We start from the raw sequence: 19,371 nt of genomic DNA, 5'->3' as shown, positions 1-19,371 counted from the left end.
TTCTCTGGAACATCATTATGTAGTTAATGGAAAAATCCCAACTTTTTTTTAGTGCTGAGCTGGATTAGCAGAAGATTGTCCTTCCCTGCACCAAGACTGATGCTGAAATTGAGATAAGTGATTTACATTCCAAAAGGTTCATTAACCATCAGACTGCTATGGATTAGGTTACTAATGGCATCCTGATGGTTGCATGCAACTTCTAGCAGATATTTTTTGGTAGCTAGCATTAAATCAATTTGAATTATAATGAGGAGTCACTAATACATATGCGTTTTTCAGCAAGGCTCCGTAGCTGTAGTGGCTGCCAGCTCTGTTTTTTAATTTTCACTAATGGTTTCATGCTCATCCAAGAAATTGTAAGTCACAGGACCAAATAGGATGCTATGCTCTGGCAGTTTACGCCAGAGTTTCAAACCTGAGATACCAAAACCTAAAAGCATTAAATCCTTGCATTATTCCCTACATGTGACCCAACCAATCATGGCATTACAGCAGGAATTACAAAGTTTAACAAAACCAAGTTCACGCATTTCAGGGCATTGCATCAACTTTCCCAGCTTATGAGATATTTAAAATGAAAAGGATTAAGAAAAATCAATGTTACCTCCATTTTAGTTTTTTGTTATCATCCAATTTTCAAATTACTAGATAATTCTCCTTATAGTTCAGAACTTTTCCCAAAACCACAAAGAAAATAGCTTCAATTAAGAAAACTTTAAGTTATTTTTGCAGTGGGGATCTTTATGAGAGGTGCCAAAACTCATGATTCTTGCAGTTAGAAACACTGCAGGATGGAGAAAGTTACTCTAAGTTTTCCATGCATTTATCAATTCCCTGGCCTGTCTTCCATCACTCTCAGCAGCCTTCCTGCACAAGTTGGTGTAACTCTCAGGACAAATTTCATGCAATCCTCTTGCTTTTCTAGCCCCCGTGCTCCCCCATGGCTCACAGGAGCTACATTCTCTTGTGGGAAACCTCCAAGCTGGGCTGTGCCTGTGCCACTATTCACCACTTTATATCTGACCTTCAAAAGTGCTGAGTGTTTACAGTCCTTGCTGGAATCAGTTGGAGCACCAGGAACACAGCAGCCTTAAAAACCAGACCGTACAGATCTTGATGGGAAGATGCTAAAACAAAGATGCCTGAAGTGAAAGGCCACTGCTAAATACATTTAGCCCTAAAAAAATTGTTTTGTGCAAATGCAGGAAGTGATGTTAGAGACAAAAATCAAATCTGCTAACTGGTAGAAATTTGAAGTCATTCTTTACCAGTAATAAAATAAAAGCAAAACTAGAAGTCTGAAGTAGACAAAGAGGGGTAAAACCACAGGACTCGACCTAAATGAATAATTGATTGGTTGTACTATTTTCTTCCTGTTTTTCAATGTGTCTAGATGAAGAAAGACATTCTCCTTGAACTACTTTCTTCTGAGTAAACAGGAGGATTCTCCTACCAAAAAATTACAGCAGGAATTTATTAAAGGGAGTAGTTCTTGATTTAAAACAAGTTGGCCTTCCGGAGATGCAGAATGTTTGAAGACCACTTCTGTCTCTACTGTATTTGAATACTGACATGTTTTGGCGTGGTTGGTATCTACTGCAGTTGTTCCTCTCTATTTGAAGCTGAAGAGATCAGCATGTCTGTAGTAATTCTTCTTTCATACCGCCATCTTATTATTCTGCAGGAATGCAATAAGATAGCAGGATGAACAATACTCCACTCCTGGTTATATAATGGGAGTTTTCACTTTTCCCAAGCCTTTTTTTTTCCTCTAGCCATGGTAGCTATTCACCTGTTCTTCTCCCCATTGCATGGCACATCACTCTGCTAGATCACTAATGTCACTGCTTCCACCTGGCAGAAACCAAGTCCTGCTTTTGTTTCTCAATGTGCAAGAAGAATGGACTCCATGTTTAGGCTGAAGTGCTGTGTTGGGATGAGTCATTTAGTGCAGGATGTTTAGGAGTCTTTCAGGGCTGTCACCTGGAGCTCCAAACACATGGCAGATTGATAGGGAATGGATTACAGGCTGGATTTCTTACACATGTAGCTTGCAAGCTCCCTGAATCCCATCAGTGATCAAATTGCCTAAAGGCCAGTTTATAAAATGCCATCTATTTTATGCAAAGAGACAAATTTAACACTACAGATACATGATAGTGCTGCTGATTTCTGTTGCTTTTCATTTCCATTGTTTAGTAAGACATGAAAATACATATTTGAGTTTTGTTGACTTCAATATTACTGGTATCAGGAAAAGACCTCAAATACACAGAGAGAGAACTGAAATCCAATCAAAGCTTTCTGTGGCTTATTACAGTTTTACAGCCCCTAAAAGTGAAAGAGCCTCACTGCCAAATGTGATAATTCTGTGAGTCAAGCTTAGCATTCTCTTGGGACAAGAATATACATGATCATATTTAGCTACACTAATTTTTTGCTCTTTTTTTAAAAAGGGGATAAAAATCAGGAAATTTTAGCCAAAATGGCTCTTGGTGATGCCTTTGATCCCTGACACAACTCATAGATTTTCAGCAGTGTCAGCAAAATCAAATTTTAGGACCCCATGCATAAAGACCAAATGGCTTATGAAAATTACTTAGTAACTAATTTGGCACATTCCACTGCAGTGGTCTCCCAGAGCAGAAGGCAGGGGCAGGAACCTTTGAGGGCTGTGAATAGCCTTGGGCAGGACTGACTCCTTCTGAGCCACCAGGTTGTAACCCCAGGTGGGCTGTGCATGCACACTGTGGGAACTGGGATCCTCTTTCATGGTCTGAGCACACTGAACTGCTAGGGTGTGCTGAGTGTTTTGTCTCTATTCTCAGAGTCAGAGGAGCCTGGGCAGTGTTTTCATTTTGAAGCTGTTTTTTTTATGTCTATGTGTCTGTCCCTAAAGCCATCCTTACACAGCCCTCCGAAGGGAAGCCATGAACTACACATGGACAAATCTCCATCAAAACCTGCCTTGCTACAAGGCTACTTCTTCATAGCTTCAGTCATAGCTCAGTTTTAAAGTCTACCAGGAGGACCAAATCCTGCTGGCACTGCTTATTTATTGTGGCCAGTAGTATGTGGAGTTTCACAGGGCTTCCTGGGATTATCATGGGGTTTGTCTGAAGGGTGCTTAGATCTGACTGTTCTGTGATATCTTTGCTCTAGGTTTCTTGCATATCTGTATTGACCACCCTCCTAGTGGACAGTGTCTTGCACAGGGTGTTGTGCTCTCTTTGTTGGCTGTTCCATTCTAAGTTAAAACCCCTGAGTGCCAGGGCTGAAAGATCTCATGGTGGGATATACAGAAACCGAATCCTGGTGAAACATGTATAATTTACACCCATAAAACTGTACTTGCAACATGTAGAGCATGATAGTAGGAAACAAGAGTAGATACATGGACTACTTGCACTCAATGGAAGTAATGAATGACTAACACTTGTCTTTTATGATCAAATCTTCTGCTCACTAGTTGAAAAAAAAGTCCACATTTTTCATCCCTGCTGTTGCCAGGAGTTGTACCAGGCTGGATTTGGTATGCTCTGAGCATTTGTACCTCTGCACAACTATGCGTATACTAGTCAATTTTATAAATCACAGTGAATTTAAGAGGGACATATTGTGTATGTGTGCTGCATGTGATGTATGTGGACATATTGTTTACAAATAACTCTTGGAAAGTCATAACACTTTCCAGGAGGACCTGAAGCCATTACAGGAAGCAGCTTTAGCTGCTTATTGTCTGTGGTGGTTGTGTAGGCAAGTCAGATGTAGTAAAGAAGATCCCTGTATGTAGTGTATCCCAGGCACCAGTCATTCTCAGGGAAGGGAAATTTGTGGTCATCTCAGATTGAGCTTATGCATTTTTGTATAGCATGCATGTATATGAGGCTTCATTACAATGTTCTTGTTTTTCAGAAACCATTTTGAATTAGATATGACCAGATACTTACAGAAACCTTAACTCACTGAGATCCTTGCAGTACAAACCAAACAGGTCCCAAGTCAGGAGTCTGATAGGATGTTGTCTGCAAGCCTGTAACACAACTCAGCTAAACTTGCTCTCTACTTCTAATTAGCTTTGTACTATTCAATACCAGAATGTGTGCTTGTCAGTATAACTGGGAGAAGAACAATGCCCTACTCTATTTTCCTGGATTTTGCAGTAGTTCACAGAAAGGCTTCCACTGATGTGCCTGCGTAGTGGATCAAGCAGTTGGGAAGCCATGGCTGCAGCAAATGGTAACCCTTTTGAGAAGCTTCAAAAGATCCATGTGTAAAAGAAAGAATGAGATACTTTATGATAGACTTCAGTTACAACAAATCTGTTATTTTTCTAGGCTGTCATTCGAACACATGGTCCAAATTCCCCAGCTGTCTGTGACAACTCAAACTGGTTTAAATGGACCTTGTAAATTGTTATTTCTGGTATAGGAATTCAGGAAAAACTGGTAAAGCACTGTGTACTTTGTGTAATAGTACATTGCCTTTCTGCTGTAATGACTCCATTATATAATTGATTGAGCAGTTGAAATACAACATTAAAAACAAATTATTAAATCTTTAATTATGAGTGCTTCATTAGAAAATTAATTTTCTAATGCCTGTATCAATTGACATAATTCATTAACCCATCTGAGAATCTATATTAGTTATGCTTAACTTACTTGGGTGTATGAGGCAGGAAATCTTTCTCAAGATAAATAAATTATCAAAATACATTTTATAGTCAGTTAATTAAAGAGGAAATTACTGAAGCAGCATAGACTTCTTATGTAGTATAATGTAGCCCTACTGATACTCAGGAAGCAAAGATCATCCCATCACCTGATGTTTCTCTGTTCTCAATTATGTGTAAATTATGAGAAATTGTCAGATTTCTCCCCTGATCAGTCCTGTGCCACCATGAACACTTCTCACTTCTAAAGGTCTCTGTGCAGGCTTAACTGCTGTTCAGCAACAGCAAATGTCTGCCCTGCTGTTCCAATGGGCTGACACTAGAACATATTTGTCAATCTGCTAAATCTTTTGTCCTCCAGGACATCAGGAAGAGAAGAAACATGACTGTAAATGCTGCAGAAGACTGGAGCCCTGTATGTGAGATTATCTGTCTGTACTAAAAATTAATTCTAGAAGTTAGTTTTGGAGTAATGAAAGATGGAATTAGCAAATAAATGCTTTGCATCCTGGTTAGAGTAAGTTTAAATTAATTTCTTTGTAGCCTCACGATGTAGCAGAATCTAATTGTCTGAGTACAGTATTCTGTTCATGAATTGAGGATTCCCAAGCAATAGCATTTGAAAAACTCTACCATCAGGTGCTTAGCAAATTTTAAATCATAGTCCATTTTTTGCATTTTTTGTTACTGTCATGCAGGCAAGGTCATCTGTTGTATTGTGAATGAAAATAATATTAAAAACAATTTCATTTTACAGTAAAGAACTTAAAAATTAGCTTATCGAGAGACATTAAAATATCATCTGTAAGGGGAAAAGTAGCTAAGCATTTGACACATAAAAACTCTCCCTTCTTGGATAGAAATAATCAACAAAACTGTGTTTCTCCATAGAAACAAATTTAAAAAGAGTAATCAAATAACAATGAAATTGCTTCAATGAAAACCTGTATTCCCAAGGCTCGCTTTCTAACCTGTGAGGGAAATTGTGTGGAGAAGATATGGCTGAGGAACTTCCAAATGGCTGCATAGTGCTCTGACTTTCAGACAGCTGCCAGGCACTAAACTTCTTGCTAGCAATTCATGGCAAATTAGGAGTGGAGCTAAATGGTAAAATATGTGAGTATTTTTGTTACCACTTCGAAGGACCAGTTTTGTCTTCTGCAGAACGCCTGTGTCCTCAGTGACATGTAAATTAAGATTTGATTGAAGCTCTTAACATCAAATGAAATTTGTGGAATAGTAAATGGCAATCATCATGGTCTTTGAATATCTGGGCTGTATCTGGGATATCAAGTAAAGAAAGATTGAGGCTTCAAGGCTCAGCTTGGAGGTGGCATTCAAGAGTTTTCAGTGAAAAAATTAATTCTCTTCTTTCTTATGCCAGTGTAATCACAGCTGAGTGAATTATATCACCTTATCCCATGAGTTGATGCAGGTCATTATGCACTTGTGCTTGTTAAATGTAACTTATGCTTACTTGTAGTTGTTAAATATACAAGGAAGCACAGCACATGGGTATCTCCTGCCACTGTGTGATTTCTATTACGTCCTTCTGTGTTGCTTATGATGGGGTCAGGATGTGTTGAGTACCTCAGAAGATGCACTCTTTCATCCCAAAAATTCTATAGTTGTCAATTTTATGTGATTGTTAAGGCTCATAAATCTTACCAGAGTAAGATAAAGGGCGTTGGCATAATCATTGCTTGTCTCTATTAAATGACCCTGCAGGAGGTAATCTGGTGCAGGAACTCTTATTGCTACCTGCTGCAAAACACAGCTTGGTGCATGGCCATGGTCACTCTGGAAGGTGTGACCTCCAGAATATCAGCTTCTGTAGATGCTGGCCTTGTGCAGAGGGAGTCAAGGAGTTTGCTGGGCTTCCTCACTAGGAAACTGTATGTGCAGATGCTCAAGCTTTTTATAGAAGATTATAAGAGAAACTAGTTATTTGGAATGTAAGCCTAAACTTTTCAGTACCCAAGAGGGTATTGTGTTAGATCACCTCTTAGTGATAGCTCATAGCTAATTCTGAAGAAACCTTCATGGCTTAAGCAGGGATATGGAAAAAAGGGCCCTCTGCTGAGGCATGATCATTACTCTCTAAAGTGATAGTGAGGGCCAAAAGACTGCGACCTCTTAACCCCTGGGGGGAGCCTACCCTGGAGGCTAAATCCTTGTACTGCTTTGCAGGAGCTTCCACTGCTTGTCAAGAAGTTTCCCAAATCTATTATGCATAGCTGATTTGACATTCTCTCTTCAAACTTGTCCTTCTTATCTCTAGCTGGACTCAAAATGTTGCACAAAAGAATTCAGAATTACAAGTGCTCCCCTGTTAAATGTAAGATAATGTAAAATATCTTATGGAAAAGGCAGTGCTATCTCTCTACCTTATCATGGTCCTTTCACTTTTCAGTCCAGTTAATCATTGTTCATTGGAAAAACCTTAATTGATGCTACATTAATGATGTGCTCTAAAGAGACACTGTGCTTTTCAGGTTCACTGAGATGTTCTGCAACTGGCTTTTCAAAACTGGCTTGAATATTCACAGTGCAGCAGCTGGTAGAAGAAGTATTGTCCTTTATAGCCCAAGGTTAATAGATGGGGAAAAGCTTCATGTTTTACAGTTTTTTCCCCCCATGGAAGTTCTGCAGTTGGTCTCAGAGAAGTGGCAGCATTTATATTTTTCTTCAGTTGAAATGTCCGGGCTGGAGTTCTTTGTTATTCCAGGCTTTATGTCAAATCTAAATTCACAGGAGGCAAATTAAAGTTGGCTCACATGTTTTCCCCAGCATCCCTGCGACTGGACTGGCCAGGCCATGAGAGGAAACTTTTGCAGATAACACAGTCTGGGGTTTCCTCCTTTCCCGACAAGAAGCTTCTTCATGGATCTGATCTTAGTTCGGCAGCTCACCACCCCCTCTGTCCATGGGTGCTTCCCAGCGTAGATCTGGCCGATGGAGCAGAGTCAGCGCAGTGCCAGCAGCTGAGCCAAGACAGAGAGAGCCCAAGAGGCCAGGCTGGCTCAGGGGTCAGTCCCTGATGTGTGTGTGTGCCACTGGGGCTCACTGGTAGCCCAGCCCAGCGTGACCCCGAGGCACTGCTGTGCCTCTGGCCTGGTGTCCCTTCCTGCCCTCACACGCCCTGTGGTGACGCTGGTGTTGTTGGGGCTCGGCCGACATTGCCGTGCCTCCGGTGCTATGGCACTGCATTCATGTGTCAAGAAAACGAAAGCTGTATTTGGCATTTTAAGGCGTTCTTAGCCAGGAAAGTTAAAGTCATGTGGTGGGACATGGTTGCAATGTGTTTCTCTGGGAGATGTAGTATTTTATAATGTATAGAGAAGAGAATGCAGAGGGAGCCATGTGAAATAACCAGTGGCCTGGTGGCTCAGATGGTCCCCAATGGTGTGAGGCATGAAAGTTAGTGTTTCTGGTCTAAATCAGAGCAGACAGAGTCTGGTGTCCAGGAGCAGCCACTGGCTAATTTTCAAACCTTTCTAGGCAAAATTTTTGTCAAACCTCTGTTTAACCTGACTTCTTGTTTAACCCAAGTTCATGTTTGCACTCTTTCCCTGTAATATGCCTTATCATTTCTTTTCTTAAGGGACACAACAGCTATGACTCACTGCCTGTGATGCAGCTGGAGTCCCAGTAGTCATGTTACCAGAAAAACAGTTAAAAATCCAAGGAAATTACATTAAAGTCCAACAAGATAACAATTTTAATATGTTTGCTTTCATAGCAGTCCATACAGTGTCTTAAAATTACCACTCTGGCCCAAAATATTTGGGTTTCATGACATTAAGCTGAGAAGACTTGGTGTTCTCTAACACCCAGAACTATATGAATGAAATTAAAGTATTCCTTTCCAGAGGAGAGTAAACTAAAATCAGGTAGCTAGATCAGTCACGAACAGTGTGACTGTACATTAATGCGCTAGCAGAGCTCTTGCTTTTTTTCTCTTGTATTTGAGCTTTCCAGAAGGACAGTGAGTGGGAGGGATACCTATGCACTTCTCCAGTATTTTTATGCAGCCTAGAAAGCTTAGGCTTACCAAGGAAATCAGTGATGACAACTACACATGGTCTGAAAACTAAAGGGGACTGCTGTAGCTTCCTCAGAGATCTCTTTTGTTCCAGAAAACCAGTGATTCCCTTGGCACAAGGGCTCTCAACCAATTTCAGTCCTGCTTTCATCATACTGGGGACTGAGCAGCATTCTTTCCAATCCCGTGAAACTCCCCATTCTCTTCCTTAACAACGTCACCACAATTTGCCTGGCACTAGAATTGACCTGTATTGCACCCATGGGGTTTTTTTCATGTTTTCTAGCTGTGAGAGCTAGGAGTTGCTCAGATGAGACCCTGAAACCTGCACGGGCTTCAAGTCTGACAGGGTTCAGTACAGGCCCTCAAGTGCTAGCACTGAGTGACTGTGCAGTGACTGTTAGAGCTATTGTGAATGTTGTTTCTGAGTGAATGAGACAAACCACATGCAAGTACCTACCAACAATCTCATTTCTCTCTTCTTTTAAAAGCTGTGAACATGTAAGGCAACTCCATCTGTGAACTTCTGGCAGAATTTTTACTTAGTGTATATAATAAATTATCTGCTTCCTGCTTCAGAGCAATGAGAAGTAACTGAGCAAGTAAAAGCAATCAAGCAGAGGCTGGTCAGTGGCTGTCAGCAGAGAAATGGGATTTCTTAATGATGAACTTTCAACTAAGAAATTATAATCCTGGTTTTCCTGTAATTTCAGTTATCTGGGCTATTTCTATGTATTAGTTTTCCAGTGCTGGAAAGCAGGCCTTCATGGCTCTGACTTAGGGGGTTATAAGCTATCTAATACTTATATAGATACACAAATAAAAGAAATTAATTGCAAATAATTTAAAGGCCGTTCACATTAAATGCTTCTCTTCAAGCCAGCCTGTGGCAAAAGGTTTCTGCTGACATTGAGAAGATTTTGCTCAGGCCTGAACTCTACAGCCTGAAAAGAATTAAGGATCTACTGATTTCATTCCACTGTTTTCAATCATCAATTAAACTGAAAATAAGGGCCATAAATTATGGTGACCTTTTCAATAACTTATCATTTGTGGGATAGAAATGTGAAAGCAGTGCTGTGAAAGCAGTGCTGTGAAAGTAGTGCTTGAAAGCAGTGCTGTGAAAGCACTGTGAATAATAAAAAATATATTATTAACTTTCTCGGAAACCAGCAAGCAAAGTGTAAATTGCTTTCTGCTTGGTATCAAATTTTCATGTAAGGTACTGTATCATGGAAATTTTCAGTCTTGTTAAGATTCAGATGACCTAAAAATAATGCTACCACTTCACCTCTGGACTTTTTGTCATCTCAGCTGACAAATGTGATTTTACTAGATTTAATCAGCATTTTATAATGACTTCTGTAGAAAATAGAGCCTGTTGGTTTTCCCTTGTTGGCCTCTAAAATATATAAGGAACAATGGGTCAAATTGTTGGACTAAGAAATTGCTAAAAATGTAACAACCACAAAAAACACATTCTGGTGGCACACACTTTCTCTATTTAATGGAATTCACATTTTTATGGCTCTTCAACTAGGTTTTTGCAATAAACACCGAAGGAACTGCAGCACCCATATTAATTTTCAGACCATCATTTTGTAGACCAAAGATCTTCCTTAGTTCATGAAGCAGCTATATCATTTTGTAAGCCTGATTAAAATTTTCCTCCTAAAATTGTCATTTTGGTGAGAACACAGTGAGTTCTTCATGGCCCTTGGCTGCTCTTCACCTCAAAGATGCCGAGAAACAACCAGTGAAGATGTGTTTCTTTTGTGCTAGTTGCATGTCTGCTAGAAATACAGTGGAGAACAGATAGATACCAATTATCTATGTGGGACATGGAGTTCTCCACATCACTAATCTGTGCTAAATACTCAAGCATGGCCTCGAGGTGCAGAGCTTTGAGTCCTGTAGACAATTCCCCATTTTCCTGATTTCCAAGAACATAGTGAGAAAGTTGGTTTTTTGATCACTTGAAAGCTCTAGATACCAGGTGACACTAAGCTTCTATGTAATCTTTGTTCATCCTTGTATATGCAATAGCTTAAACTTCATCTAATTTTGATAGAAGATGATTAGAAATCCCCCTTGGGCTAGATCTTTTCCCTTGGCTTCACTTCTCAACTAATGGTGGAAGATGGAGTGGAGATCCCTAGTCGATACTTCAACCATTGAATTACTTTGTCAGTGATTTTTTTTCTAGGATAAAGAACTGCTTCCTCAGTTCTCAGAAGACACCATATTTATCACAGTTTTGCAAAACTCACTGCTTTTCAGCAGCTCACAGAAAAAAAGATATAAACAGCATAAGAAACCTGAATTTTAGTATTTGTTCATCTGTCCTTGTGCCTTCTTTGATTTGGTGCTATCTGACTGCAAAGACAGTTTTGCAGTTCTTCAGCAGTGATGGTAGGCAAACAGGGAAACAGGCAAACATTTCTGACAACTGTCCATCCATGTCAACAGTACAAAGAGAAACCAGCTTTCAAACTCAGCATCCAACTCCCTGCGAGTTTGACAAGAGGATTCAGAAGGCCCGTTTTCTTTCCTATATTTTAATTCCTGCTGTTGAGATGGCACTTTGCACTGTGGATGCCAACTTTGGTGTTTGTATGTCATTCATAGTTCCCCAAGGGGAATCTCACAGGGTGGCTGCATCCAGATGGGCCTGCCAAGTAATCCTGGCTACTCAGCAGGGTGCCACCTTCTGTGAAGTGACAAGGACCTAAAGAGATGAAGAGGGAAAGCAGTGTGAGTCCATCCCAGGAGGTGAAGATGCAAGTCCTTTTCTCTGTTTAAATTGTCCTTGAAGGGAAAGTGCAGATGAAGCTGCACCATGAAGCAGATGTTCGGATCGTGGTGTCGGATGAACGCTGCTCTTTTTAAGGTCAGTTTTACCTCTTGAAACAGCCCAAAGGTGCATGTAGCTGTCAATTGTTTCTTTTGAAAATTTGTTCTGCTTCAGTGAGTTGGAGAAATTCCTTGTTCTAGCAAAGTCCCAAAATAACAGATGGCTCATATGTCAGGCATCAGCAAATCCTGAAGTTGTGGCCATGACCCCTGTCCATGTCCTGTTGAAAAATCTGCATCTCGTCAGGATTAGGGTTTTCTGAAACAAGAACAAAAGTGTAAGTTCCACTTGCTTATAACATACTGTTATTGGATTTTAAAGCTGTCTTCTCCAAAAGTAATGGAGATTTAGTGTTCTTCATTATGTTTTAGAAAACATTTATGTGGAGAAATTGTAACTTCCTGAGTGCTGAGTTAATGAGGCTGGGCAAAGCTACACTGTGTTTTCTTTAAGCATTTGAGCCTTCATCATCCATATAAGTGAAAGTGCTATAAGTGATTTTGGGTGACAGCAGGACTAAGGTCATATGGCTTGAGGCTGACATCTTGTCAGACTGCTATGAACCCGTATTTTGGGTCAGCATGGAGGATGACACCATATTTTGATTGAAATTAAACAGGTCCTCCAGGTATTAGGGTAACTTGTAGAAAAAACCAGGTCAGATTGTTTTTGTTTGTTTTTTTTTTCTTTTGTTTTGTTTTGTTTTTGTAAGTGTCTGCAGCCCCATAGATCATGAACTTTTTGATAGTTATCAGCATGAAAATGCACTTGGCAATAAATAGTATTTTCACCAGTTTTCATTAAGGTTTCACACTCATCCAGCATTTCTAAAGAGAGGCTTTATGATTGAATATGAGAGCAAGAATACTGAAGAAAGAACAGCCTTTAAAAAGTGACAGGAATCAAATGGACATTAAACCTTGTGTTTATGCAGCATCTCCTAACCAGAGTGTTCCATGAGAGTTGGGGAATTTTTTGAGCTGTTCTGTTTGCCACTGCTTCTTCATCACGAGTCACTCCAACAGGTTCTCAGTGTTCAGCCCTGCTGCACAGTAATCAAAGCCAGGGAATGGAGCTGGGCTTCCCATGCTGAGAATGCTTCCTGACTATCTAGCGAAGGAGTAGCTGTGTATGCTGACAAAGCAGACTGGGGCCAAGGTGGTCTAATAGGGGTTAATGCTATAGCTGATGGCTGAGGGAGGCACAAAGAATTTTGTATTGTTTGTGGAGCTGTTGGCATTGCTTCTTTCGATACAGATTTTTCTCATGTAATCCCATGCTCTGACATGTTGGCTTGATGTATCATCTCAATAATGTGGGAAGATGGGGAAATTCAGTAAAATGGCTATATTTCAGTACGATGTCTGTCAAGGGAAGGATGTCCGTCAATCACAGGCTGAAAAAGCAAACAATGTCTTATCTCTGTGTGAGACTAAAATTTTTAATGTCCCTGTGAAGACCTGTGCCTCCATTTTCAGGCACTTTACTCCCTTGAGCAGCCACATATTTAACCTGTGTTGACTGCAAGTGTAAATCTTGATGTATTTCACAGTGGAGAACCCTTTCCAGCAGAAAGGAAGAGATGAAGTGAAACAGTAACAGAAACTTCAGTTACTGCCTGAGATCTGCTGGACCAATGAAGCAATTAAAATGATGCTATTGAATTGACAGTTTTTACACAAGGAGTGAGTTTAGGAGATTGCTGTGGCTATAAAAAAGATTTAAAACCATTAATTTAAATATTTTGATTAATGGGTCTGATGGAGCACTAGTTCGTGAGATAAGCATTGTTCTGAAGTGAATAAGAACACTTTTCACTTAGGTCTCAGGAATGTCTCAGTGAACTTATTAGTCATCATTATCTAACATAAGAAATATTTCTCCTTGTAGCAGTAATAGTGATTTGGAGTCATACTGATTGCTAGTGGAGATAACAAAACATTTTTTGAGATAGACCAGCATCTGAATGAAGGTGGCTGGTATCCTTTCCCACCTTATATTACTCTTATTATTCTCTGCATGACTGATGTCAAACCCATAATTTTCAGGTAGTCTATGCAAATTTATTAAGAATGAATATGCAAGTAAGGTTGCTTTCTTTCCTCTTTGTGATGGTCTCATCCTGGCATAGTTAGAGCACATTGACACAGCTGTGTGAGAAGGCAGCAATGGTAACACTGGTTTGCATCTATTCCTTGAGTGGTAGCATCTGTTTGATGATTAGCTAAAGGATTTCGGCTGTCAGAGCTGTCAATCTGACACCTTTGATGAGCACTAAAATAAATCTGTTCTACCAGGAACTGTTCATTTTTAACCTGTTTTTGATTTGCTTTACTCTTTGTGTCCTTGCTGATAACTACTAGAAAGGCTAATGCATTATAAACTCTGAAAAGTGAAGCAAGCAGCTGTCATTTTTTTGCCCAACAGATGTTCCTGATCAGGAATCAGACAAAGAATCTCATCACTCTTCCTCTGAGCAATTTAATTTGTCTGTTCCATGGCACACCAGCCACCTCCTATCTAGTCACGGATGTGCCCAAGTCCTACTTCATTTCAGGATCAGTTCCTTTAATCTTACAGAATTATTAAAGTTTTTTTTCTGTGCCAGGGCAAAGAGAGTGGAAAAAAGGAAATTGCTTCATTGCTTATGTTGTCATCAATGATGCATCATAATGAAAAATAACAAACACCTATTTCAAAAATAGGAAACGCAACTACTACATCTTAAGAGAACTAGAAAGTAATCTATAAGCACTTTTTTTTAAAAGAAATAGCAATATAGATTTAATGATGTTTCTTTACAAGTTGTAAGACTCCAAGGTAGGAATAAACACTGTGTAACCCATCAGATTCTTGTGATGTAAATAAGCAGGATGGAAAAAATTATATATTTTTAAGAAAAGCTGTTGCTGTGGATCCAGTTCTCCACTCTTTAATCATGCAAATTGTCTGAAATGAGTAATTACTGACAGTGTTACTCTCTTTTCCATTTACTTTGATGAGACTGTATCACTCTGCTGCTGTTTTGTAGTGATGGATGGGTACTGCTGGAGATGTAAATTCTGTAGTTTATTTCCCAGTTATTCTGCTAAAGACTTGCTGGAAGGGAGAGGCAAGGGCAGGTGGTCTTGTGCTTGTGGTCAGGCCAGCACAGAAAGGGCAGCTGCTGCTGACAGTACAAACAGGACTGTCCATGGCCACAGTCCCAGCTGTCAGTCCTGATAAATGAGCAAAGTATATTTCAGGTGCTCATGGTTGTCCATCACTGGTAGAAAGAGAAGCAACTCATGTGACTTCTTTTTGACTTGACAGGTTGACAGGACAGAAGTGATTCGAACCTGTATAAATCCTGTCTTCTCCAAGCTGTTCACGGTGGACTTCTATTTTGAAGAGGTGCAGCGACTGCGGTTTGAGGTCCATGACATTAGCAGCAATCACAATGGGCTGAAGGAAGCAGATTTCCTCGGTGGCATGGAGTGCACGCTTGGACAAGTAAGTGTCAGTGCCATTTTCCTCCTTGTTGCTCATTTTTTGTATATATATGAAATATATTCTTTGTTGAGTGACTGATGGGTGAGATTTGTGGCAAAATTATAAATTGGTGCTTTGAATGGGATAATTGAGAACTTCTGCTGGTTTGTTTTACTGCTGTAGTACAGCTTCAAGTCAGCCAGTGCTTAGAGGAAATGGAAGATCAGTGATTGGCTGTGGACACTGAAAGCCCATGCTCGTTGGGCATTGGAAAATAGACTGATTTTGAAGAAAGCTATTGTTCCTAACATTGCATGGGATTTAAAGCAAGTTCCAAGTCCAAGAAACACTTAGAAATACGCTTTATTCACAGAGGGTAGTGCCTGGTGATGTGGCAAATAGAGAGATAGGGTTGGATTCATCTCCCTGACTCTCAGTCATCCAAAAGTTAGATGTCTAGACTAAGTTACTCTTCTGATTTCCATCTTTAGTTCAATGGAGAGAAACAGACAGTTCCAACTGTTGATTCATTCTGCCTGACACCTATCCTAGATTAGGATAAATTGTCTTTAAGAGATACCTGTCTTTCCTCATCAGTTGTCAAGAGAGTCTAGACAGCTGGCTTAGGGGAGATACTTAACTTTTTTGATTACTAAATTTAAGGGTGATGAGTCCTACCCACAAGATCAATATCTAGATATCATCATAGCCAACTCTGTGGTGAATTCCCACACTGCTGACTAGTGGCACACTGCAGTGTCACAGGCATAACTGTTTATTTCAGACTGCCAGAGTTTTTGTCATGCAGGGTTTCATAGCACAGATTTCTGCTCTGTCCATAATGGCAATGCCAAATTTCACTCTGCTGAGTGTAAATTTGTTGTCCATGCTGTGTGCCAAGAGCAGGAAGTGCTTTTGTTTAGATTTTCCTTTGCAGTGCTTCCACATAGATTTGTATTATGAACAGGACAGGGTGTCATGGAAGATGCTGCAAAACTTTGGTTCCCTGTTTTCTCACCTTTTGTTGCTCATCACTCAGCCCCAGCACACAGGAATCTCTTTGATCTTCTTCCCACAGCTATTGGGCCAAACATGCTGGATGACGAAAAGTCCTCTCAGCAAGAGAAATAATATTAAATATGTGCATTTGCTAAATTGGAAGCTCAAAATAAAGATGTTGGTATTTAGGATATTTACAGTGCACTAAAAAGTCTGTTCCTTTTGACAGAATTGTTGTGGTCTTGATCAATAAAAATAAGCTATCCTATAACACCAAGGGGAATGGGAAACAAAGCAAGATGTTATTATAATGTTCTTCTTGCTTAATTGGCTTGAAAAAGAAGTGGGGGGGGGGGAAATGTCACTGCTGCTGCCTGTAGCATAAATATCTTTATAATGATTTGATTGCTATAAATAGCACACACTGGGTTGTTTGCAGTGTAATTTTAATGGTAACCAAGAAAAAATAACAGTGTGAATTCTGTTCACAGTAATATAGCTTGGAGGACTCTGATCTCATATATAGTCTTTTTTTGTGTTCCTTCTTCCCCCTTTTCTAGTTTTTTGCCTTTATAGAATTTTAAACTGATTTAGGAAATTCCAGAATAGTAGCATTGGAATTGTCATCCAAGTCAAGCCTTTGTGAAGACTTCAAAGTTGACAGTCCTACAGCACAGGCTGTACACATGGAGCTTACACTCTTGCTTAGCTGTATGGTGTAATTACAGCATTCTTTTAATGAAGATAATAGACCCATGGCTTTTCTTGAGACAATTTTGACATGAATTTGTTGTCTACATCATTTTAATGCCTGAATAGAACAAAATGTTTTGTAAGAGTGTGTGTCAGCCTCCCAGCTCACTTTCCCAGTGCAAGTAGGTCTTACTGAGACATCCAGTAAGGCTGTAGATTTTTAGGTATAGTCTGAAAGACTGATGCCCTTCCCACCCCCCATAGAAGTGCCAACCTCTATTACTCTCTTCTAGGTAACAGTTGATGTCTAAGAGATTCAGTGCTACCTGTACCTGTTTGTAGATCATCACTTAGATGTGTGGCAAACCTGCATGTTTACCCAAATCATGTAATTCTTCTATCAAAATCAAAATGAGTATGAATAATAACTGCTGGGAAAGACAATAGCATGGTTATACAGTAAGTTCACAGAGAGGAGTGAATTTTATCTTTATTCTGATCTCAGTCTTACATGTAGCCTATCCAATAGGTACAAGTTTGTCAGAATTTTGGGGTCCTGGATGTGAATGATGAAAAAATGCATTCCTTTGGAAGGTTTCAATAATCTCCTTCCAAATGCTGTAATAAATTTGTGTCTTCCATGAGAGTGATGAGGGCAGTGACTTATAGGCTGTTAGATCCTGAGACATATACTGTCTAGAGACATCCCACTGGATTTTCTTAGAGATTTATTATTTTCTTATAAGATTTATTTATACTGCTCTTGCCAGGACAAGACAGTACTGTGCCTCTACTGGTAAAATACTGTGGTTAGCAACATCCTGGCGTGCAGTCATACCTGGATATAAAGAGCAGATTCATCAACAGGAATTTCTTATGCTGCAACATTTTAAACATGGTAGAACAAGTGGTTGTGGGTAGATACCTGATGAATGTAAGTACACAAATGTCAACATGCTAAGTAGAAACATTTCCTCAGAGCTATTTGTTTTGTCCATCACACTCAAAAGTTTCCCTTCCAGACAAAACAAGAGCAGATTATCTCTTGAAGGGTTTGACAGGAACAGGTTTAGCATGAGGTGTTTAGGGATTTTTTTGTGTGTGTTTTTAAGAACTAAAAATCTGTTCCTTGCACTGAGAAAGGCTCTTTCTACATTAGTTTCCCAGCTTCTTGAGTTCATGGTAATGTGCAGATTGGCAGAATTTTAACAAATATGTTCTCCACAGTTGGAATGATAACCAGATCAAACAAACCCTAAAATATCAGAGAAGGAAGGAAAGTTGAAAGTGCAAACAAATTTATCCCAGTTAGCAGCATAATCTTAAAATATGGTCTGCAATTACATGTAGTTTATAAAACTGAGTTTTTCAATGAACTTCACATCAAGAGAATATACCATACTCCAAGCAGTTGTTTGTGTTGTACTGTTTAAATAAAGTGACATTGTTAAATGGTAGGTTAAGGTGCATAACTAAAAACTGTAATTTTTTAAAATATGCTATTATTTTAAATTTTTCATTCAATTTCTAATTAAATGCATAAAGCTAATATCTAATAATACCCAGTTTTATAGTCATATGACAGCTATTTAATCAAGGAAACTGTACCATGTTTTGCTTGTAACCTCACAAAGATTATTCTTATTTGGGAGCATATTTGTGAAATTAGATTCATAGAATCCCAGCAGGGTTTGGTTGGAGGGGTCCTTAAAGACCATCTAATTCCAACTCCATGGGCAAGGACACCTTCCACTAGACCAGGTTGCTCCAAGCCTCATCCAGCCTGGCATTGAACACTTCTAGCAATGAGGCGTCCATAATTCCTCTGGGCAATCTGTTTAGTGCCTCACTACCCTCATAGTGAAATTACCTCCTAATATCTAGTCTAAATCCACCCTCTTTCAGTTTAAAGACATCAGCCCTTGTCCTGTCACTCCATCCCCTTGTAAAAAGTCCCTCTGCAGCTCTCTTGTAGCTCCCTTTAAGTACAGGAAGGTGCTGTAGGCTCTCCCCAGAACCTTCTCTTCTCCAGGCTGAACCCCAACTGTCTCAGCCTGTCTCCACAAGGAGAGGTGTTCCACCCCTCTGACCCCCTCTTCATGGCCCTCCTCTGGAGACCCAAAACTGGATGCATTGCTCTGGGTAGTGTCTCTGGAGCAAATCCTTAGTGGGCTTTACTTGAAGTATGACACATGGAAGCGGCATAGACATTTTGGAGTGTGTGCTCTTCCTGTTCATATCATAAAGTAATTTAAGTGAGGAGGGATCACTGGGGTCTCCAGTTCAATCTGCTGCTCAAAACAGAGCAGGTTGCTCAGGAGCTTCTCCAGTCCAGTCTTGAATGTCTCCAAGGATGGAGTTATCACATCATCTCTGGGCTTTGTCTCAGTGTTTGGCACCCTCACAATAGTGATGGCTTCCTGTGCATAAGCAGAGGCATAGTGAACCCTCACTTCCACATCATGTGGAAACATTTACAATTACTTTTAGTAGCCTTCAAGTGGCAAAAGAAAGCCTGAATTTGCAAAGTAAAAATAACCAGAGTTGGTATGGCTTAGTTTAAGCTGGTCTTGCTTAGGGAGGAAGGCAGTAATACCAGCCTTCTTGAGCTGCTGCTATAAATGACAGCTT

General features: G+C 39.8%; 1 protein-coding gene across 4 annotated transcripts in view; it reads left to right on the top strand.

Annotated features, from left to right (window-relative positions):
* CPNE4 (copine 4) overlaps positions 1-19,371 on the top strand; it is a 225,821-nt gene that overhangs the window by 97,976 nt on the left and 108,474 nt on the right. For all 4 annotated transcript variants that reach the window (XM_053992552.1, XM_053992568.1, XM_053992548.1 and 1 more), the window contains one exon: positions 14,890-15,069. In XM_053992552.1, the coding sequence (XP_053848527.1) occupies positions 14,890-15,069 (180 nt within the window). The remainder of the gene's footprint in view (positions 1-14,889; positions 15,070-19,371) is intronic.

The sequence above is a fragment of the Vidua macroura genome, chromosome 1, assembly GCF_024509145.1.
Source record: "Vidua macroura isolate BioBank_ID:100142 chromosome 1, ASM2450914v1, whole genome shotgun sequence".
Taxonomy (NCBI): Eukaryota; Metazoa; Chordata; class Aves; order Passeriformes; family Viduidae; genus Vidua; species Vidua macroura.
Note: the sequence above shows the minus strand (reverse complement) of the source record. Positions and strands in the feature narration are given on the sequence as shown.